Source organism: Gekko japonicus, unplaced genomic scaffold (genome assembly GCF_001447785.1).
Source record: "Gekko japonicus isolate JY-2015 unplaced genomic scaffold, Gekko_japonicus_V1.1 scaffold334, whole genome shotgun sequence".
NCBI classification, from domain to species: Eukaryota; Metazoa; Chordata; class Lepidosauria; order Squamata; family Gekkonidae; genus Gekko; species Gekko japonicus.
This window is the reverse complement of record NW_015173683.1, coordinates 1,199,583-1,223,888: the sequence shown is the minus strand read 5'-3', so window position 1 is coordinate 1,223,888 and position 24,306 is coordinate 1,199,583. Positions and strand designations below refer to the sequence as shown.

At 42.4% G+C, this 24,306-nt stretch overlaps 1 protein-coding gene across 1 annotated transcript; it reads left to right on the top strand.

The window, feature by feature from the left end:
* Positions 1–785: 785 nt before the first annotated feature.
* On the top strand, positions 786–15,252 carry MMADHC (methylmalonic aciduria and homocystinuria, cblD type). The gene is made up of 8 exons (XM_015423069.1): positions 786–895; positions 2,745–2,790; positions 7,033–7,177; positions 7,510–7,727; positions 9,509–9,614; positions 10,022–10,152; positions 13,258–13,344; positions 14,369–15,252. The coding sequence occupies exons 2-8, from the start codon at positions 2,776–2,778 to the stop codon at positions 14,561–14,563; spliced, it is 897 nt and encodes a 298-aa protein (XP_015278555.1). The 5' UTR covers positions 786–895; positions 2,745–2,775; the 3' UTR covers positions 14,564–15,252.
* Positions 15,253–24,306: the final 9,054 nt, after the last annotated feature.

Sequence of the window (24,306 nt, the reverse complement as noted above, 5' to 3'; positions counted from 1 at the left end):
CCCAGGTCTTGTTAGGGGCTCTTTAAAAAGTTATGGTGCCGGCGGTAGCAGCGGCGGGGGGCGCAAAATGTTCCCCCGCCTCTCTGACCTGGGGGAGCTAGAATGACAGCGGCGGCAGCAGCCATAACTTTTAAAAGAGCCACTAACAAGAGCCGGGGGAGCCAGAATGACCTCTCAGAAAGGTGGAATTTGCCCCTAGGAGTCCAAGACCACCACCCCGGTGGTGTTGAAATGTGTTATGTTTTTTAGGGATGGGTGGATTCTTTGGGGCTGTGAGATATGATTCTGATTTTCTGACACGACTGGAGAGATTTAGTAGCGAATCAGTACAAAAATATTTTAATTATAGGATACGCAGGCATTTCAAACTCCTTTTGGGGACAGCGTCCCTGCGCCTAAATTCATCTCAGTTGTCCTGAAGACAGCTGAGCAGAAGACTGCCCGTGTAAAAAAAAACGTATCTCCAATTGCTATACACCTAGTTCCGCTCTCCACATTCATGAATGGAGGCGCTTCCATTCATTTGCGTGCGGCCCTTCCACCACCGCTAGGGAGTAAAAAAACGAGACTCCAGCTTCGCTTGAAAATCAGGCAGGTTCATCCATTAAGCCGGAATCGATTGCCTGTTCCGCAGACTCCTAGCTCATCGACGATGAACTGGATCGATTAGTTAGTCCTGCCGAGGAGAGCCGTTCGTTCCTCGTCATCCTCGTCATCACAGAGCTAGGACGTCAGCGTTAGGATTGATTGGTTTAGCCTGCTCATGACAGTCGGCGGGGGGGGGGATGAGGGAAGTGGTTTCCCTTCCCCGGTCGATCCAGGAAGGATAGGTTTGATTGGTTTTCCTGTATTGACATTTTATGGGGAGGAAGCGAGGGCTGCGGTAGAGAAAGAGGTACGAGCCCGGTGGGCAGTTGCTCCTTGTTGTCCCCCTCCCGCCGGTGATTGACAGAGAAGGGTCTTGCCTCGCGGCCTCCCTTTGGGCTGCCCTCTGTTTTCGGTTGTTGCAAACAGGGTGGAGGACCCAGACCGAATTGCCCCTGAAGCTCTTCCCATGTTATTTAGGTGTTCGCCGATAAGAAATGTGCCTTTTAAATGCCAACGGGAGTTTTGTGAGCCTTTACACGCTTAGCCGCATTTTAGTCCTACCTAAACGTCCATGGATTAGAACCGACTTCTTCCGAGGCAGTTCTGATTATGTGGGCGTTTTATATAGGAGGCGTAGGAAGAAAAAGAAAGAAATATACAGGATGCATCAAGTGAATTGTCATTATATAGCATTGCATTTCGCGGAGTGACGTTTCACGGTGTGTTTCCCGCATTTCATGGCCCCTTGGGCCTGTTGTTTCAAACCTACTACATAAAATAAGGGTGCCAGCCTCCAGGTGGGACCTGGGGATCCCCTGGAGCTACGGCTCGTCTCCAGACTACAGTGATCAGTTCCCCTGGAGAAAATGGATGCTTGGGAGGATGGACTCGAAAGGTTTGGAGGGTTTTTCAAAGGATAACATGGAGGGCCTGTAATTCCATTTATTTCTCAGGAGAGCCTTTAATTCAGTTCAATTCTCCAAATAGCTGGGGTAAGCTAGGCTCTGAGAATTTGTTGTGTGATCATATGGTCAGATTCATGGCTTGTTGGGAATTTGAACCTAGGTCTCCCCAGTTCTAATATACAGGCTGTACTGACTCTCAAAATTTGCATTCATTAAGAGTATCAAGCTCACTGGTTGCTTTTCATAAGTCTTTTGCTCAGACTTCAATACTTGCCTTCTTTGGCCTCAGGAACTGAGGGCTTTGGTTGTATGACTTGATATTAAAGTTTTGAGATGGTTTTCTTAGCTCTAAAACAGTGTACATAAATTGCCCTCTGCAACCTAAGTCAATCCAATGATGCATGCATGCTCAGATATACATTACATGATGTACAATGGAATTTAACTTCAAAGGCAGCATGCATAGGATTGCAGGTTTAAGAGAGTTCTTAGAATACAGGTCACCTGTGTTTTCAATAACTTTGAAGAAATGGGGGTTCCTATACGCACCACTCATTACATTACTGCAAGAAGTACCAGTGCATTCTCTGCTGGTGCTTCCAGTTAAGCTAGGACTTTTCACCATTTATTTGTGTTGGAGTTTTACAAGTTTTTCCCCATAATCTGTACAGATTAGGAATTTATTTAAATAAATGCAGTATCTGCATGTTCTACCATGTTTTTCTGGGTGACCTTATATAATTTCTCTTCTTGTGCAGTATACTCTATATAGCCAGTTTGGTGTAGTGGTTAGGAGCACAGACTCTAATGTGGGAGAACCAGATTTGATTCCCCACTCCTCCACTTGCACTTGCTGGATGACCTTGGGCAAGCCATAGTTCTGGCACAGCTGTTCTTGAAAAAGAGCAGTTTCTCTCAGAGCTCTCTCATCCCCACCTTCCTCACAGGGTGTCTGTTGTGGGGAGGGGAAGGGAAAGGAGTTTGTAAGCCGCTCTGAGACTCCTTTGGGTAGTGAAGGGTGGGGTATAAATCCAATCTCTTCTTCTATATTAAAATTAAGGTAAAGTGGAAATAATTGTTTTGTGTTGTGTCAAGCAGGTTCTAGTAATCATGTCAGGCAAAGAAGAGTTGGGCAGGTTGTGATGCATGCTAACATTATGTGACACTTCAGCATAATTCAAATCCATAACAAGTTGCAACAGTACAAATGTTATATAACCAGTCATGCTTGTGTGACCGTCTCTGTTTCAGAGAGAGAATCATCCTTGAAACAGAAAGGCCCATGGAAATGGCCAGCGTAAGTAATACCCATTTTATTATTTTTAAAAACTGGCTTTATAATAGCATTGAATTTTGACTTCTGTGCTGTGGATTGAGTTACTTAGAGAGTATATGAAAAGTGCTTTCTTCAGTTCATTTTGTGAAAAGCTTGAGAAAACAAATTGAAACGCCCAGACTGGAATACATACTAAGCCATGGTGTGCTGTTTAAGTGAACAGAACCCATGAACAGAAAGACGGAGATCTGATTCATGAGAGCTTATTCTGGAACAAATTTTGTTAGTCTTTAAGGTACCACTAGAATTCTATTTTGCATAAAGTGCTGCATAAAGTGATTTGCTTCACCATTGAACTGTCTTTGAGGAAGACATCACACTGTTGTTTACTACAACAAAATCATGTTTACTCAGAAGTAAACCCACTGAGGGGTTTTTTTTGGGGGGGGGGGATAACTCCCAATGTAGTGTCTATAGAATTGCACATTTACAACCTGCTGTTATGCATGATTACTCAAAAGAAACTTTCTCTTTCCTTAGTAGAGACAATGTATGCATAAGATCAGGATTAAGTCTGTAGTCATAAATAGTTTATTTGCCATTGTTTTCAGTGGGACTTGTGTAACTGTGCCAAGGAGTGACATATATCCCATCATGAAGAATATACCTAATTCTCAGTATGGCCCCACCTGTGGATACTTAAATCAGGTGACTGGTGCCAAGATAAACAAGACAGATACTTTGACAAACCTGAGAAAAGCCCCAGGTTTTCAAGAAAGTGAAATGTTAAAAAAATTAAATAATCTCTCCAAAATGATAAGGCAGGACCTGTAGCCTTAAGAAATAAGAAGGAGAGAAGAGGAGATTGGATTTATACCCCACCCTTCACTAACCAAGGGAGTTTCAGAGCGGCTTACAAACTCATTTCCCTTCCCCTCCCCACAACAGACACCCTGTGAGGTAGATGGGGCTGAGAGAGCTCTGACAGAAACTGCTCTTTTTCAAGGACAGCTCTTATCAGAACTATGGCTTGCCCAAGGTCATCCAGCCAGGTGCAAGTGGAGGAGTGGGGAATCAAACCCGGTTCTCCCAGATTAGAGTCCGCGCACTTAACCACTACACCAAATAAGTGCTCTCAGTGGTGAGTGTAAACAACAACAACAGTATTGCCAGACTTCAAGCTTAGTTTCTGACAATGAAAGACAGGAGGAGGGGCAGGGCCCTTTTGGCCTTTGAGGGAGGACTTTGAGGGAGGCCAGTCCCAGCAGCAACCACCCAGTGACTTGCTACCATGTAACTTGTACATCTCACCCAGGCCAAGCTGCTTGCTGCTGTTTACAGCAGCTGCCCTATGGCAGATGCAGTGGTAGTGTAGTGGTTAGAGTTTCAGATCAGGATATGAGAGACTCAGGTATGAATTGTCACTCTGCTGTGGAAGCTCACAGGTTGACCTTGTGTCAGTTACACATTCTCAGCCTAACATGGGGTTGTTGTGAGGGAAAAATGGAGGACTGAGGAATTATATAAGCTACTTAGGGTCCCTTTGTCTTTTTGGGGAAAGTTGGGGTATAAATAAAGTAAATATATAATAAATATGGGCAAAGATGGAGCAGATAAAAGGTAGGTTGATTGCTGGGTTGGAAGGAGAGAAGCAAGCAGGGCAAGATGAGGATTGGGAGCTTGCAAGGAGGGGGGGAAGAAGAATTATTGTGGGGAGGCGAATACAGAGGAAAGTGAGGTGCCCCCCCCCCACAAGTCCTTCTAGGTTCTTCACTGTGCAGCTGTGCCCAACCTGGCCCAATAGCTTGCAGTACACAACTCAACTAGCGTTTCCCTAGGGAAAGGCTGCTGGAGAAGAAAGGGTGGAAAGGTGGGCCGGTCAAGGTTGATTGGTTGGTGGGTGGGAATGAGAGAAAGATGCAGGAAAAGGGGGGAGGCAATGGGAGCTTACAGGAAGGAGAAAGAAGAAATAGTGAGGAGGGGAAAATGAGCCCCCCACAAGTCGTTGTGGATCCTCCCCTTGTATGACTATAATCCCTGTGCATGGAGGTCCCATATCTGCAGCAGACTTCAGAAGTCCTTTTCTCGTGATTTCCCCCCTCCCCTGAACCAATCCCTTCTGGAACTCAGGGGACTCTAAGGAATGATCTCTAACACCGCATCAGGAGTTGTGATTGAGTAGGAAATCCGGGCCAGACTAGGTGTTACATGTTTTTAAAGGAGTACCCAGGCTTAACTGTCTCCCTACAGCCACATAGAGGATGCAGGGACTGTCTGTTTAAAAGTAAATTAGAGCCTAATTTAAGCTGGGGGAACGGGGGAATCTTGCCTTCCCCTCTGCGCTTTTTCCTGATCAGAAACGGCACTGGGGGGAGGTATTGCTCCCTTTTGGGCTGTTGGTAAAAGGCCCAAAGGAGACGGCAAGAGCCCCTCCTCCCCTTACATCACAGTTCCCAGCAAAATCAGCTTTCCTTAAAAGAAGCCCAGCAGCTGCTGTGGGGCTAGGGAGAAAGAGTCGGACTCAATTTTTTAAAAAATAAAATCTAGTTTAGCCCTCAGTGTACAGGAAAACAGCAGTTCACACATGTTATTTATTTTTAAAATAAGTGTACTCATTGTAATTTCAGATTATACTTCTTCTTGTTGCCTTTGCATGTAACCAGGACCATTTTCATCAAATCAGCACTGCAGCTAGTTGCACTCCGCCGAAAAAAGGGCTTCATGGTTTTCAGTGATAGATGCAGAGTAAAACACATCAGTGTCCTGCTACCTGCTTGTTGATAAATATTTAAAAGTTATATTAAAGTGAGCAGATCTTATTAAATAGTTTATATTTGTTTTAAGGAAGAAATTTTTATAACTAGGGTAAAGAGTTTGTTTTTACAGAATCAGATTCTTAAAACTTAGTCTGCTTCGAAGGTAGTCTTTTGTATTTTAAAAATTCATCTTTTGAAACTAGTGCCTTCTCTTTCTCTCTCTGGCAACCTTGAGTTTTTATTCTGCTTCAAGTTACAATGTTTTTATAGCAATAAATTGTTTTAGTCATCTCTGTGTTTGAATGATATCTGTGTTGGCCACAACTGCATTTACAAATGAAGGCTGCACCAAATGAGCCTAAAAGTGATCTTCAGCTGGAGATGGTTGAATTGTGAGTGCATAACTATTTTGCAGTAGTTTTTAAGAGAAGCTAAAGGTTTTGTAATCCGGGGAGTCTGAGACTGTAAAATAAACTCTTGAACACAGTGTCAGTGGCAGCGCAATAGTTAATAACACTGGCATTTGTGGTCGATAGGCTTCAGAATAAAGCCACATGGAGATAATACCACACATCTGAGCTCCGATAGATTCAGGCAGTTTTCAGGTTCAGGAAGAAAAACGGAATCCATTTTATGCTCGTTTGTCTGGGTTAAGACTTTCTGGGTTTGTTGTTAGTTTTTAAGCTTAGGCATAAGCACAGTTCCGTTGCATGAGTCTGGGGTTGAATTCTCTGCCACTCGGAGTAATGGCCAAGCATTGCAGTCAGCTGTCCCTAACTGGATTGCCAGTTTTGCTGTGGGACATGGGACCTCTCAAAATAAACTAGTGAAACTAACTGAAAAAAATTGACACACATCTACTTGCTCTTTTAGTGCATTTCACTTACCAGAGTGTAAACCTATCTTCCGGCTTTTTTCTATACGATAAATGTTGTTTGGCAGGGGTCGTTTCGTAGAAAAAGAGCTAAGGGGACTCATTAGCATAACTCATTAGCATATACCACACCCCCTGACATCACCGGAAGTGTGTCATATGGCCACACCCCCTGACATCACCGGAAGTGTGTCATAAGGCCACACACCCCGCCCCCAACGGTCCCGGCCGCCGCCGGCCTTCCTCGCACTCACCCTCCCTCTTCTCCTGCCTCCTCTTGGCTGAATGAGGGCCGGAAGCGGGGTGGCCGGAAGCAGGGGGCGGGGCTTCGTCATGTGCCCCGCCCTCTGTACCTCCCCCGGGGGAACTGCGATTCCCCCCCCCCCGAAATGACCTCTGTTGTTTGGACACTTCACCGTATAGAAAATCATGTGCAAAAATTTTCCAACTGAAATGTTATTAAAGTTTAGTGACATTCAAAGAAAATAATTTAACTAGTAATACCAAAAACTATGTTACACGTTGCAAAAGCTGGGTTTCTTTTCTTTCTTCATAGAATGAGGCTCTGTGTACTATGTCATCATTGTAACTTGCAACCTGCGCTACATTCAGTTCTCTTTGTGTCCCCTTTAGGTGCTTTGTAACAGAGCTAGACTGGTGACGTACCTGCCAGGATTTTGTTCTTTGGTTAGAAGGGTTGTAACTCCCAAGGCTTTTTCCACAGCAGGATCTTCGGGCTCAGATGAGCCTTCTGTTGCTGCTGCACCTCCTGATATATGTAAGGACAATTCCAAGAATTTCTTGCACGTTAGTTAACATCTAAAATCGACTGTCTGGGGTTTAAAAAAAATCAAACTCCTGTTTCAATAGATTGATACCTTGTGAAACGTATTGCCGAATTCTAAGCATACCTTCAGGAGTGAGCTCCACTGAATTCAGTGAGACTGACCTCCTAATCGGTATGCTTAGAATTACAGCCTTGGGTTACTTGAACCTTACTGTCCTTTTCTTCTTGCAGCAGTATGTGCAGAAATGTTCATTGTTTAGCTTCTGAAAAAAATGAGTGGGTTATTAAATGAGATATTCATATAAGCATAACTTTTTTGGCAGGTCCAAGAACTGTGTGGCCAGATGAAGTAATGGGACCTTTTGGTCCGCAGGATCAGAGATTCCAGCTACCGGGTAACATAGGCTTTGACTGTCATCTAAATGGCACAGCGTCTCAGAAGACAACGCAAGTCCACAAGAGATTGCCTGACATTTTATTGGAGCCTTTGGCGAGTGAAAGGCATGAGTTTGTGATGGCTCAGTACATCAATGAGTTTCAGGTAATGATCCAGTGACAGAGTCACATGGGGGCCTGGGTGGTCATACAAGATCTGGAAAATGCATTGTCCTGCTCCAGAGCCAGTGCAGTAAATGACCAGAACCAGATGTGGATCTTGAAATCCTTCTGGAGGCAGAAATATTTCATCTATATCCTAGGCAAAGGCACAAGGCTACGCTTAGAGTATTTATACCTGATCAGGCCAGGCCTCATACTGCGGTTCCCTCTGTTGGAAGCAGTTGCTGAGAACTGAGCTAACAAGGTCTAGGTAGATCACTAGGTAAGGGCCTAGGCTACAGCTACAAGGCTCCAGATTGAAGCCCTAAAATGCCTGACAGTAAGATTGTTTTTTGTTAAAACCAGGAAGATAGTTTCAGGTGGGTATCCATGTTGGTCTGCAGTAGACGTGTGTCCAGTAGCACCTTAAAGACCGACAAGATTTCCAGGGTATAAGCTTTTGAGAGGCAAGGGAGGTTTGACTCTTAAAAGCGTACACCCTGGAAATATTAACTCAGTACATACACTGAACGTGAGGACAGAAACACAGGAATAACATAGAATAACCTCAGTGAATAATCCAGTACTCAGTAGACAGGGTCATGCTTTCAGAACGACTTGTCTTACAGTGCTCAAGAGAGCTTTAACATCAGTAGAGTGACAATTGTCTTATCTGATTCTTATCTTGGGAAAGATTAGACATATATTGCCAAGTTCTGTCTGAATACATGTCAGTTACCAGGTACTCCATCTCCTTCCTGTCTTCTTATAGCTTGAGGCTTATTGGATGCCTTAAACCTTCCTATTGAGTCTTTCTTGGCTTCTGTTAGTCCATGGAACTATAACTAGTCCATGGAAAATGTCTGCCCAAGTACATTTCACAAGTAAAGGAAGGGATTTGTGCCACATCGTGCAAGTCTTGCCCACTCAGCACAGCACATTACTAAGGCTAGCTACTAAAAGTGTGTGATGGACACTTTCAGTAGCCAGTATGTGGTGATGTGTGATGCACTGTTATCATGAAGTAACGCATGCAGGCATGCCATTTAACAGGAACATGAGACAGTACCATAGGGGCCCCCTTGCTTCAGTCCTGGCTGATTATTTATTATCAGGGCTTGTCTGGAGCCAGTTTACTAGTTCTGTATGATAGCAATTGTTGTCAACAAGTTGTTTTCAGACTGTCTACCCTGAAGGACCCATTCCCCTCTAATTATTCATCTGATGAGGAATCTCTGTACTGTGTGGAGGACTGTCCAAACCTTCTGGAGTGTCCAGACTAATCAAGCGGGACATTAGCCAGGCCTGTTGGCCTTCACATAGTTGAGAAATGTGTTCTGGTAGACATTTGACTGCTCATCTGTATCTGCCTGTTGTGAGAGAAGATCAGCAGGAAGAGAGTGTGAAAACTAGTGCCCATTTGTCCTACATTGATAGCATTGTGATTATTGTGAGGTGTAAAACAAAAACCACAACAAATGCTCTTGAATGTATCCAAAAGCAGGCCTTTGGACCGCTCTGTTCTCAATCCCTCCTTGCCCCCCACATCCTCAGTTTTGAAATGGCATCCTGTGCTCATGCATATAGGGTGATCACAGTGTCTCCTAAGTAGTGTCCTGCACTTTGTCAGAAATAGAATTGCACTTCAGCTGTCCAGAAGCTGGCCATGTTTTGGTGAACCTTAAAATTGCAGATCCTGGGGGGAAACTCTCTTCTAAAATACTCCATCACTATTCCTGTTGTATTTTGCATGGGTCTGGAAATTATCTGTTTTTCTTTCTTCAGAGTAATGATGTTCCTCATAAACAAGAAGTGAATAATGCAAAAGCCTATTTTGAAGCTGCCAAGGTAGAATGTGCAATACAACCATGCCCAGAACTGTTGCGTAAAGGTATGGATTTTGTTGCTACGTTGGTAGCCTTTTAATTATTCATAGTAGACTTCCAGTGCAATCCTGCATAGTTTTACTGAGAAGCAAGACCCTTTTTTTTCATTGGGGGTTACTCTTCAGTAAATATTAATAGGTTTGTAGCTAACATTGCATGCAAAAAGTAAGCAGTACAGCCCTTTTGTTAATAGAATTTGAATTAATTTCCTTGGACTTTTCATTAAGAAAAAGGTAATTTTCTACGTGAGCAAGACATTTAGCACAGAAATCTCAGAGTCCACTCAGAAATCTATGTCTTCATTCTGATTGGTAACTATTGGAAAAATAACTACTTAAAATAAGGATGGGAGAGAGGAGCACAACAATGTCTGAAGCTACTCACTTTGTTTCTTTGATTTCCTCCTTTGTAGATTTTGAGTCCATGTTTCCAGAAGTGACTTCCAGTAATCTAACGATACTAACAGTAACTCAAAAAACTGCAAATGATATGACTTCCTGGAGTGAAGAAGTTGAAAGTGAGCAAGAGTCTCTGAGAGAAAATGTAAGCCATTATGTTTATCATAACAGAATACCCTTAATTTCCCTTGGAGGCAGGATTTTGTACATGTCTATGTATTGTATCATGTTAGTTCTGACACTTCATAGAAGACAAGATGTATGCACATTGTTGGCTCTGACTCTCACTGGTGTGGAGTTCAGAGTCTGACCTGTGTTAGCCAACTGCTGTTACAAATAGAGCATATGTGAAGAACACTGGGAGCATTTGGTGTGGTAAGCGTTCCAATACCTATCATGACCATGCAGGGCAAAATAATCACTATAACTATGTAGTGCCTCTTGGCGCTACAAGACTTTTTCTATGTTTTTTTCTGCTTTGGTTTGAATATGTGAATTGTTTTACTTAAAGCTTACTAAATGAATTCTTTTCTGCTCAATCCAGTTTGAATTTGCTAAACTAAGATCTTACCTCTCACTTTGACCGTGATTGTTTGCAGAATTGCCACTAGAGGTCGCCCTTTCTTATGTCACCGTTTTTTAAAAGTATTAGTAGTTATATCCTGATAAATGTTAACTGCTGCTAGGTGTTCCGCATACAGCAGTTTTTGTTATTTCCTTTTTTAAAAATGTCTTCATCTAGATCTGCTATGTTTCTTTTCAGCACGATGAATTTTTAAAAAATACGTCTAATGCAGTTTATAGGCCCTCCAGTCCTTTTGAAAGTTTTTCCAGTTGCGGTAGCTTTGATGTGGCCTTTTAAGGTTATCTGATTTGGGGGAGACGGTAGTATTTCAGCATCACCATGAACATTGCATAGAGAAGAAATCTCCATCTGAGTGTGTCTCTGTCTCTGTGTTAGTCATGGTCTGTTGGTCTTGGCCATTGTAATCTGGTCTAATTACATCCTATTTGTCCTCTGTCTTCCTTGTCCACCTTCCTGTCAATTCGAATATAATTACTGTAAGGGTGCTGGGATGGAAGATGTAACCTTCTGGCCTAAAGGTTCCTAACAGCACATTCACAATAGAATGGTCTATTTGTTTGCATTGTGACTGTTCGGAAATAAGCTCAGGAGAACTAGCTTAACATGAGAGACTTTGGCTGAAATAATAACAGCTAGCTGCTGGCAAAGGATAGGTGTTGCAGCACTGAAGCCTCAAGCTGCTTTAATTGACATCAGCTTGAGTGACTGTTGCAAGATGATAACAAACCAGGATCAAAAGAGTTGAGACAAAGTTGTCTAAATTATTGAGGGACACCAGTGATTTAATATAACATTGAAATCAACAGATAATTACAACTTGCAGTTTTACAACAGAATGCTTGCAAAGATGGTTCCACTTTGAGTGTTTGTCGTCTTTTAGGTTATTCATACTCTGAGCATGTCTTTATGTGAAACTATGTCTGGGTTATATGCTTCAAGGAGAAATGTCAGGGTTTTTTCCCTCCAAATCAATAGAAGGACATGACTATACCATGTAACTTAATGGTTAAAATGCATAAATTAATAGATTGGAAGCTTGATGGGAACTCATGTTTACATTAGATTAGATTGAGGCACTTGGCAGAAAATGAAAGTTGTAACCTTGTAATGTGTGTGTTGGTTTGAAGACTTCAAATTGCATAATTTCTTTGACTCAGTTCAGAAAACATACAAAACCATGGTTTAATTAAACTATGGTTAGTATGATCATCTGAATGCAGGCTACTTCACTAACTATGGGTAGTTAGGATCTGTCAAACCAGTATCTCCATTGGTTTGTTAACTGCAGTTAGTTAGTTTAAAAATAATTTTGTGTGACATATGAATACAGCCTGTGACATATGAATACAGCCATCCAGACTTAATCCGGACTTGTTCCCCCAGCAAGGCCTTCCAGGCTACCAAAGGAATATAGTGAAACCGGTATTTGTTGAGGCAAACCAAAATATGAGTGATAATGTGTGGGCTGAATCCTAGTTACTGCAGATTTAGTCGAAATAAATCATGGTTTTGTGTGATGTCTGAACTGACCCTTTGAGTTGCTACATTAAGGCAGAAATGTGAGTTTATCTCTGGATACAGTTTGCTTAATCCCCCAATCTGTACAAGAGACTTTTATTTATTTTTATTTATTTATTTTGGGATTTTTACCCTGCAAGCACTTCTTAAATATATATGTTAACTTTACAGTATTTTAATGCAGGGAAAATGAATATGCACTAGGCTTCGAAGTATACTGAGCATAACATATGCCGAATAAATTTGGTTTTATTTGAAACAGGTACAGTATAATGAACAGATTATTTCAGGCTGGCATAAATTAGTGTTCCAGTCACCTTTCTCTGACAGGGTCAATGTCAGAGTCAACATTTCCAAAAGTTTAAATTCCTTTAAGCAAGAAATTTCTTGAAATGGAATTTCTTTGGCCACAGTCCAAAGCATTTATAGATGCACAGGCTTTCTTTGATGTTATCTTTTGGCAACTTTTTTCAATTGAAGAGATGAGCCTCTTTCTAAGTTTAAAAAATGCAGCTTGCACCTTTAACAATTGAAGCTGTTCTTCAGTTTTAAGCAATATTCAAACTCTGTACAGTTGTCTCCACACTTCAGTGTCTCCTTTTAGACTTTGGCACCTTGTAGAGTAGCATCATATATTTAAAAGTTATTATAATTTGTTGTGCCTCTGTTTTGCAAATAATTTACTTAGCAAGAAAATTTTGGAAGAAGTTGAACTACAGTTGTAAACTGTGATAACTGAGCTTAGTTTCTGCTTTACTGCCGAAATATTGGGCACTTGCAACTGGAAGACGAATGTTTGAACTGGGCAATCCTAAAACGGCAACAAAAGGCTCATATTTATTTTCTTAAGTATTACACTCTGATTCACACGAGCAATCAAAGCGATTACATTCTCCTAGTCGTACAAAATTATATTAATCTCTTTCTCACTAAAACAAAGAATTTTTCCTAAAACTCATGTGACTGGAGTATCTAAATATAGGTTATTAAATTTAATCGTCTTAGTACTGTCATTCAGTTTTTTCAACCACAGCTCTGTTCAGTTTTACAGTAATTTGGTGCAGAGAAAATGAATATGCCGTCGTCTTAAAATGATATTCAGCATATGCGGATCTAATCTTTAACATTTGTTTCCTCTCTACTTAGTTTATCAGTGGTGCCAAGGAAATTTGCTATGCGTTGTCTGCTGAAGGCTATTGGGCAGATTTCATTGACCCAACTTCAGGATTGGCAGTAAGTAATTCCGTTAAAGTATGATAAAAAAAGGACACAAACACCATCAACTGGCAATAGACTGAAATGAAAGCAAAAGGATTTACAGTTTGTCTAAACTGGTTTCTGGTATGCTTTCCATTTCACTGTGACTCTGAGAAACTGTCCTGATAGTTGAAACCTTAAGGAGCAGCCACACAAAAGCAGACAAGAATAGTTTTTGCCCACTACCTGGATAGCCCAGGCAAGCCCGGTCTTGAAAGCTAAGCAGGATTGACTCTGGCAAGCACTTGGATGGGAGACCTTCTTGAAATACCAGAGGCAGGAGGTGGGGGCAGGCTTTATTCAGCCACCTCTCTTAAATTCCTTCAGGCCCCCAGTAGGGGTCAGCCACCAGAGGTCGCCATGACTTCCAAGTGCACATACAGTCAATCATCAGAGGTTGCCATGGCTTCCAGGTACACACACACTCACATGCACACACACATGCATATTAAAAAAAGAATAGTTTTTGCAACAACTTAGACCAGTCACATACTCTTAGTCTAACTTATTTCACAGGGCTGTCGTGGGGATAAAATGAAGTGAAAGAGAATGTGTGTGACCATGAGGCAGGGTGATATGTGCCTGGCTAATCTCATTTAACAACTTTTCTTGATGTATGAATATACAAGGAATGTAGAAATTTGTTATTGATGGTGCATGTTAAGGGATGAGTGCATGGTCATCAGAAGATTGTGCAGAGACTATTATTTACCATTAGAGAAGACACTGCTCAGTGACACCTTCATAGAAATGTTAGTACCAAAGTAGCAATGAGAATAGAAAAAGTAAAGTAGAATATTACAAAGATGCTCAGTGCAGTAGTGATATGCCCTTCTAAGTCCACTCACTTTACGTGCTTAGAAGGATGTTCCTGTGCTTAGGGTTGTACTGTTAATCTTAGATTTTAAGCCAAATATATCTAATACATTAAAATCCTAATACATTCAGAAATGTAATTAACAATGATGACCCATACTCTGTTTCTTCTTTTTGCTTTCAGTTTTTTGGCCCTTATACAAACAACACCCTTTTTGAAACCGATGAACGTTATCGCCATTTAGGATTTTCCATTGAGGACCTTGGCTGCTGCAAAGTTATTCGTCATAATCTCTGGGGGACACATGTGGTGGTAGGAAGCATTTTCACCAACGCTGCACCTGACAGCCCTATCATGAAGAAACTGAGTGGAAATTAATTGCATGGCACTGTGCAGTTGTCTTACTCAAGCACTGGTCAATAAACACTGTTGAGAAAGAGCAAGTGTAAAATTACACAGATTTGAAGTTTTAAAAAAATCTATTTATTTTAAGCAGTGGATTGTGTGTCGTCTCTACACAATCTGTAATGGTAGTTCACCTTTTTAAGAGGTGTATATATGTAATTATAAGGTATTTTTCTCCTGTTATAAATGAAATTAAAACTTTGGAACACAAATCCTTGACATTCTAATGCCATTGCCATTGGTATGGCCCTGACCAAACCTGTAATTTAGGTAAAATTTGCAAAATATTTTATAAATTGCAGTTACAACAGTTTTAATAAAGATTTCAGTTAATTGGGAGTTTCTTTAATTTTGAACAAAACCAGTTTTGAGAGAAGAACATTCACAGTTGTACAATTGGCTATCATTAAAGAAAATTAATCACAAACCTTGAGTTGTACCAAGTCCCATTTTGTTTTGTTTCTGTTTTCTGTATTTATTTGGAGTATATAATTTATTTCAAGTTGGCATGTACTACATACATTTGAATGCAGAGTCCTATTTTATGATGATTAAAAAGCTTACATAACTGCAGCATCCATGAACACACATACAAGATGAATTTTAGAAATCATTGTCAGGAGATTTATACCAGTATAAAATTCTAAAATCCCTTTTTTGGAGGGAGAGGTGGACTGATTGCTACTCTTGGTAAGCCATAGAACAATGTGACATTTTCCTCATACTTACAAGCAAGATACCTGAGATTCTCTTATCTAATGGCACCAATTTGCCCGAATGGCTGAATACAGGTATACATTTAATTCTGTCAATGAATGTCTTATTTTGTCTGAATGACTTTAGCTGTTGGGGAATTGGGGTGGGTCATGTGCATTTTATCTTGGTTCTCTGTGGAATAGTAAGAGAAGAATAACTTAAGGCCAGTGCTGATGTTAAATAACCAGAAAAATCCATGAAATTAGGGATATCAGTCATTATCTGGCTTCCTTCTGTTGTGCCAAAGTTGTCAATTAAAGAGGTAAGCTGATATCCAGTGGATTTCTATACTAATAATGCTTACCATGGTTAAGTGACTGGAGGTCTGTCTATGTGTATTTTTCTAGTGGTATTTTTTTTGATAATGTATTATTTTCCCTAGTGTAATCTTGTTTACAGAGGTTAAAGGTGCTACATGATGTGCTCTTATTATCTGCAGCCTGCTTTACCCATGGAGCAGAATGAAGTGTTAGAAATGATATACTTCTGCAGATGGGGGGACTGCAGTTTTTAATGATTCTCTGTGTAAAAAATATCTAATTAAAGAACAAGTATAGCAATGAGCAGGCTATGCTAGACTCTTTCTGGCACACTAGTTTTTTTTACTAGTGTGGAATTTGTTTTCCTATGGGCAGCATTTTTTTAAAAAACCCAAAACAGTACTCTCCCCCTCCCCCAGTAGTGGTCTGCCCTATCACCTTATTCTGCAGCATATATAGACCAGCTTCAAGCTTCTTCCATTTAAAACCCTCTTCAAAATTGTTTGTTTTCATGGAACATGGCCCTTTTTTAAATGCCTCCCTAATTCCTAAATGGGCATTTTACTTGCAGTGGAATGAGAAGCTTGCACCTGCATATCCACAGAAGCGGTGTTGTACCGCTAACACAGTTGCTGTGCCCTGTTGGTGCTAGGGAGATGGCGCTGCTCAGCTGAGACTCTGGTTCCCTCTTCCAACCATCCCAAGCCTCTTTTTGTGACCAATCTGTAGCACCTGTTGGAACATTCTGAGTGCTCGAGAAGCCACACCAACAACAGCTGCTGTCCAAGCTTACAGGTGGCCTAGACTCTGGACTACAGCACAGAATAAATCCTGTGCTCCACTGCTCTGTGGGCTTTGGGACAGTTTATTTTGAGAAAGTTCAAAGTGGAATGTTCCTATTATGAGCAGCTTACTAAAGATTGTGCTTTTATTTTTCTACAGATATCATAAGTGTACCATAGTGACATTATTGCTTTACAGGAAAATGGGATTTAGGCCTCAGGCAGATAGTTTTAGACACAGTAGCTTTAGCCACTATTTACAATATGCTTACTGTTACACTAACCAAATGCTCCAATGGGTACTGTGTGTCAGCACTTATTACAAGTGTTAACATTCTGTGTGCAAGTCGTGTGGTAGTAAGACTGGGAACAATGATACTTGAAATCTAGAAGAGAACAGCCTGTTAGTTTATACCTCCCAAGAGCCACAGATGCAAAACCACACCAACATAAGAAGTAATGTAGCTATATTTAGCGGTATCCTTTTTGTATTAAGGGTAAACTCTTTGTTCTCAGCTTTGTAATGAACACAAAGGGTATGATTTAAAATTAAATTGTTACTTTTTTTTCCTGAGTAGGTACATGGTTATTTCCTAGCAATTTGTCAATAAATTACCTTTTTTTGCCCAAAAAGTGTTATTTTATGTTTTTGGAACCAAACTGTGGGATCTTCTTGATGGGTTTTTTGTTTCAAACACTGTAATGTAAGACACCATGTCATAGTTGTAAATGTCTGACTTGATGTTCAGGTTTAGTGTTGTGTTGCTGAGAAGCTTTGCCGTTCCGTCTGGATGCAAAAATAGAACACACGAGCAAGTGCATGGTCTAAACATGAATGTGATGTGGCAAAGGTAAGAGTGGCTAATAAACACCTTTATTTGGATCAGCCAAAAGATCACAAAGTAGTAAGGAGTTACCAGTAGAGTTTCCCCCCCCCCCAAGTTAAGTGTTACAAACACAACAAAAAGAGGGGCGGAGATGGAATGTTGTTGGTTGTGATGGCAAGCCCAAGTCTTCAAACTAACAGTCTTAAAATGGAGCATAGGTCGTGTGCTGGGTGGAAAAGAAAGATCTTGGGTTGTACCAAAAGCCACTTGGGCAGAGATGCAGTGGCAGGTCTCCCATTGAAAATATAAATAGCAGCGGTAATGGAGCTGTCATTGTAATATTGTTGTAGCTGCCCTTGGGACAACCTTAAATCCTCCCCCCCCACCACCACTGAAAGTCCTTTTATCTAATCCTGCATTGCACCTGTTGTTCTGCTCTTTAAGCTAACTATTAATCTCTATCATGTCCAACAACTTTACTGTCTTCTTAATTTTGTTCTGCTTGACAGCCTTCCTGAAGGAGAGTTCTACTGAGCTTCAGAACTTGTTCACTGCAGTGTAGCCTTCCCATCAAGGTTGTAGAGATGCACTTGATAGCTTTTCTGTCCCTCATTCAAGCAGTTTGCTTTCAACTGCCATGTCTTTTCCTCTCAATCAGCTTCCCAACTGTCATTGTATTTCACTGTCACACATATATCCCTCCAGTAATCAACACATTCTCGGTAACCTGCTTTGTCTGCATCTGGCCATTCTCTATATAAGGCTTCCTAATCCAACCACAATTATTCCCAGCATTTGGGAGTAAGCAGCAATCTGCTGATCTGGCAGTTGTTCTGGTGCCTCAGTGTCTGGCTTCAATCTCCCAGGCAGCAGAAGGGCCTGGTGCATCAGAGAATTATTCAGCATCACCAGATACGTGCATGACAGGAACACCAACAGAAGAGTTCCTGTTGATCAGGATTATCCTCTGCGGGGCAAAGAGTGAAAGGTTTCACTGGTACAAGCTGTACAAAGTTGCAGAGGTGGAAGAACAGAGGCAGATGCTCAGGATTCGTCCCGTCCTCTCCCCTGGCCATAAGCAACTTAGTTGTTCTGCAGATACATTTGAGTCCCACAGAGGGAACATAAAACTGCCTTATCAAACCATTGGTCCATCAAGGTGAGTATTGCCTATTCAGGCAGCTCTCCAGCATTTCAGGCATCACATACTGCCTGGTTCTTTTAAGTTGGAGATGCCAGGGACTGAACCTGGGACCTTCGGCATGCCAAGCATCTTGCCTTGCCTTTTTGCAAACCCTGGCAGGCAGGCATGTTGGTTGAGATAGAAGGGAATAGAGGCACAGTATCCATGGCTTCCGCTTTACCCAAGATAGTTAGTCTATGTTCCCTTTTAAGCCAGAGGAAAGCACTTTGCTTACACACTCAGGAGGCCTATGGAGATGGAGAACAGAGAAAAACACAGTGGTGGGGGTGGGGGAGAGAGATGTATCCCATCTCATGTGTAAAGAAAGGGGGGTCCTTTTAAAATCAAACTACACCGGGGGAGGGGGAGCTAAAGCCTACCCCCATCTTAATCCAGTCTTTGAATCATATTTTCTCCCAGCCAGTTTCTCATGCTAGAAGTCACCTCAGTTGGATGAACAATGCAGAAAGAAACAGAGCAGAATGAGGAGAAATTGGGTATGGTTTAAATTCTCATGCATGTGTGCTTTTTTTTTTTTTGAAAAGTGAAGTCAGATACTCACATATGCAGCTTGAAAAGGAGGAGAGAACAGCTCACTTCAATGCTAATTTAGGCCTCCCTGTGCCTGCTCCAAAAGTGAAAATGTTAACTACCCAGAAACAGGGAAGCTTACTCCTGCTTGCCCAGAAAGTTTTGAGGCAGGCGAGACTCTTTAGTGAGAATCGTGGTTCTTATTTTTATTTTTTTAAGTTATTTATTCAATTTATACCCCAGCCTCCCTGCCGAGGCGGTCTTACCTAAAATGCATATATGAAAATACAGTTAAAACGTACATAAACAATCAATTATTCTTGAGAATTTCATCTCAGTGTGTGTGTGTGGGGGGGGTTACACCTAGAAGTGTTTCCCAATGGAAACAGGTATCAAATTGATCCCCTGATAGGAGTAGCTTTATGTTTCCATGTGTCTACAAATCACCCTCATAGCTCCATAACAAATTTGGCATAAACTGAGGGAATCGTTTTAACGATTTCTAGCTTTCTTGTCTCATAAATTCTTCAGAGCTAAAATCAGACGGCTCCTGCTAGGAGGTACTTGATAACTTATTTCCTGTGTTCTCATGCTTAAAACTGTTTTTTATTAAGAGCTGCCATTGCACACAGCAGGTTTATGCAGTCTGTGCAAGGTTGTCAGTCAAGCTAACGCTTTCCTTCTGTGTGATTCAAGAGAGCACAAAAATGATCAAAATAGTTGAATAGGTTTTATTCAAATGAGCATAATGTGTCCTAATAGAAAATTTTTGTATAGGAAAAAAAAGGCTTTTCTAAAATCCTCCCTGCTTGGGCCAGATGGCCCTAGCTGGTAACACTACCGCGTGATTCCTGTCACCTGTGCAAATGGCTTGCCAGATGGCCAGGCCGCATCTCCATATACAAGACACTTTGACACCTCTGCCAGGAGAGAGCGACTTGCCCGCGCCTTCCCAAGCATGGGACAAGCTATGCCCAGTACATTAGCACATCAAAAGCATTCCCTGACATGACACATGGTCACTGGAAGAGGCTGGAGTGGGATGCCCAACTCCTAGCCAATCAAAACATACCTTGCCTGACAACGCATGGTAACCAGAGATTGGACACGCCTCCCCACTCTCTCACTATTGGGTAAATGGCCATACCTGGTGGTGACGGAGGAGGGGTATAACAGCAATGATCCATATGGGGAACAGGAGGTTAGGAGAGTTAAGTGAGTTCCTCTCTGGAAACAAAGAGTTCTTTTGGACTGACTGTTTGCTGTTAACCTGGAGTGAGACTTTTAGGCAGCCAAGCTGGACTAGCTGCCCACAAAACAATGGGGTTCCTCTTCAAGATTCCCTGGTGAGACCTTGGACTATTTGCACACCAGCCTGGTAACTATGAACTACCTCTATTGTATAGTTAGAGCTGAACAAGCTATAGATATCATTTGTTTCTTATCTTTTGCTAATCTCATGTTATATGCATGCGTGTGCACTGAATAAAGATAATATCTAATCAATATTATCTGGACTTGTTTCCTCTGTTGCAACCTGATTTCTAAGACTGAATCTTGTGTCTAAGCCGTTCACCTAAGGAGGCTACCACTGTGTTACTTAATTGTTTGCAGCCCTAGTACAGAGCTGGTAAAGTGGGTAAGTCCCATAAAGCAAGGAGTTTGGGGTCTCTGCTCCTGAGCTTTGGTAGGGGACTGTTTAAAGAGAGATCCTGGTGGCAGACTACTGGTAAAGCCTGGAGAGTGTACAGACATTCTCCTGGCATTTGTTTAATTGTTCCTGAACCCTTGGTTTCTCTCCCATCCCTGGACTGGGATGAGAGAAAGAAATCTTGACAATTTTATTGTCTGTTTACCATAATTGTAATAAATGACATAGCCTGAAGACACCTGACAAGGTCATAGAGACATTCCAGGAGAGAGAGGCTCTCGTCTTTGCCCCTCCCCTGCAGGCTAGAGATGCGAAACTTGTAGTGAGTCTCCAGGTGACTCTCCTCTACCTGCTTTCCAAGTTTGGTGAGGATTGGATTTAGGAAGGCCGAGTTACAGCCTTCCAAAGCAGGTGCCCCAAGGAAATTTGGGGAAATCACAGCCACAGGTTCAAACTGTGTCAAACAGCCCCCCTGAAAGCTAGAGTCATCCAACTTGCAGCAGACCTCCACGGGATGTTGCTTCTACCTACCCCCCAAGTTGTGTGCAGATTGGATTGGGGGGGGGAGACCCTAGGGTTTAAAGTGCAAAAAGGGCTGTGTGTTGAATGTTCCCCCCCCCCCGCAAGCTAGAGACATCCAAGTCACAGCGGACTTCCCTGGGATGCCCCTCTACCTGCTCTCCAAGTTGTGTGCAGATTGGCTTTGGGGGGCCAAGTAGCTGGGCCCCCCAAAGCAGGTGCTCTCTAGGGAAATCACTGTAGCCACAGGTTCAGATTGAACAGACCCCCTGCAAGCTAGAGACATCAAACTCGCAGTGGACTTCTTCAGCATGCCCCTCTACAAAGGTGGGGAGGCCTAGCACAGGAGGTTGGTGGAAAATTGGGAAACCAAGTCGATGAGCAGATACAGCAAGGGCAGCTGATTATGTCAAGCCCACTGGGTGGGTGCCCAGAGGCGCAGAAGTCGAGGATCTGAGCCAGGTCCAGAGCAAAAAGTGGGGAGGTCTAGCACAGGAGGGGGGTGGCAAGGTGCCCCCAGGAAAATGCTCCCTGGGGAAATCACAGCCTTGGTGACAGGCTTTTGAGGGGTGTCCCACCACACTCCCGCCTGTGCCTGGGAGGCAGTCACCAAGTTGTGGACATGGATTCTGGGGGTGGCCACTGGCCAACCTCTCCCCTTGGAACTGGGAGGTGGTCACCTGCCTGCCTCTCCCTCGTAAGTGGGGTTTGGGTGGTGGCCTGCCACACTCCCCCTCATGCCACACTCTCCCTGTTCACAGAGAAGATGCAACCATGTGGCCACATCCACCTGCAACCTTTCCACCAAGCCCCCCAGCCCTTGGAAGAAGAAGCTAGTGCCTGGCACAGCACACAGATCAGGAGAATGCCTTGCCCCAGCCTAGCTGTATAGGAGTACAGGACATAGGTGGTGTCCTGAAAAGGCTTCAGGACACACACCATTTGGGACAGGGTCACCCAGTCATTTGAGCTTATGCTGAGCTCCTGTCCCCCATGCAGAATAAGCATTGATGAGATGATGTCCTGTACTGTAGCCTTCTGCTTCACCAGACGCTCTGTCATCATGTAGGTGAAGTTCCAGTGGGCAGGTGTGTCCTGTAGGAGCCGGTGTACAGGCCCCTGCTCTTCCCTCTGCCTCTTGCACAGTCGGCGGTCAGGCCTGATGCTGCAAGAGAAGTGAGCAGCAAGGTGCCAACAGGTTCCAACAAGGAGCAGGTCCACAGTGTGGCCTTGTCCCAGATGGGCTTGATGCTGCTCCTGTACCCAAGAGCATCCCTCATCACCAGGTGCAGGGTGTGTGGCATGCAGATGATGCTTTTAAGGCCCACATCTTCTTCCTCTAGTTGTAGAACTCTGATCTGGGACTGCTGTCACAGATGTGCAACAAAATGTCCTATTTATTTTCTGCTCATTATATACTCAGTTAATTGGGTTGGATCACATCCATGACTTGTCCTATGACTCTCTTCCATGAAGTCTTCCCTTCCATAGGGAGACTTCTTGCAGTAGGAAATGACTTTTTCTGTTGGAGAAAAGCTTTCTCTAAGAAAAGTTTAATTGTTGAATGAAGTCTTTCTTTGTTGGTAGAAAACCTGGTAGAAGGGAGTCACAGGATCCAACCCACACTGTCAAAACTTAAAATCTCTCTCAAGCCACTCATACCTGAAGGTGGCACTATACAAGATGGTGACATCCATGTTTGGCAACCTGTCTCTCCTACTAAAGCTATTAGGAGTTTGGGTGGCGGTATCTCTTAATGATATGGCATTGATGGGGAAGTTACCTGCCAAAACCTCAATCCACATTGGACCTCCCTTTGGCTGCTTTTAAAGGCAAGACATCTGAAAAGCTGATCTCCAGCATCTGCTGTAGTTGAGTCTTAAGTCTGCCCTAAGCCTAAGAGACTATATGACGAGTCCTCCTCTAAAATTCTTACTGCTAACTGTGCAAAGTGCTTCAGCTATTTCCAATTTGCCAGTTTTTTAGAACACTTATATGGGAATCCCAGTGCCCCCACATCCTGACATTGATCATATCAATGGGTACTTACAAAGTATGGCTCAGTTTCTCCATTGCCTCAGCTGTATCCTCCATTTTCTTGTAAATACTGTATCATACCAACTTGTCTGTGAATTAGTGGCATTTATTTATTTACTTCATTTATAGCCCATCTTTCTCACTGACACTCAGGCAGGCCATCTGCAAGGTAGGAGTCACAACAGAGAATGTGCACATGCATAGCTGATCTTACCCATCTACAGAGTGACACCCTCAAAAGGTTTTGCTTGGGTGAGCTTCGTCTATTACACATTTTATCAACATGCCACATGGCCATTCTCTCTCCCAAGCTAGCCTCCACCCCCTCCCGAAAGAGTGATCTAATGTAGATGGTGTGTTATTTTTCTACATTAGTGAACAGCTACTATAGTTTCTGAACCGTGAGAAATTGGAACCTCGGGGATTTATCCACCTTGTTTCGTGTTCTTTTCAACATTCACTCCAACGATTGCTCATTCTTGTGTAACATTCAATTGTAACGCTTGCCTATAGCTAATGAAAGCAGGCCTTGATTATATTAGTCCTTTGTTAGATGCTTATGAAATGCTGTTCTCTCACTATAAAAAAATGAGACATCACTGTAGGGAAAGGAGAGAGAACAACATGATTAGAGATGAATATGGCCTCGTAGGTAATAAGCAGCTGACACTGGTAGGTAAAACAAAACATTTTGCCCAGTTTGTTTTGAAGAGATCTCAAGAGGGGAAATAATGGCATGACTCCAATAACTTACTAGGCATTTCCAGTAGTGCATCTGGATATGATTCTTTTTCCCCATCGACCCTAAATTCCTCGAGGCTACTGGCACAAACACAACTTGGAATAACTGGGTTTTGCATGAGTTCGATGGTGGTATAATTTAGTAGATTGCGCTGTGAGTTGCAAATAATTTTCTAGATGATTATACTGATCTTTTCATACTTTTTTCTGTGCTAAATATGTTGTTCTTTATAACAGCCAAAATGTTTTGTTGTTGTTGTCTTCTAGAGCAGGAAGAACGTGATATACAAGTAAGGAGTAACTTGGGGTGTTGGTTTTTTTCTTTTGTTTTTTCTTGTACTATTCAACCCTTTAATTAATAGTTTTCCCTTGGTGAGCTCCCTCCTCTTCCGATACTAGGGTGGTTTTCCCGTCAGGCATAGCCTGTGG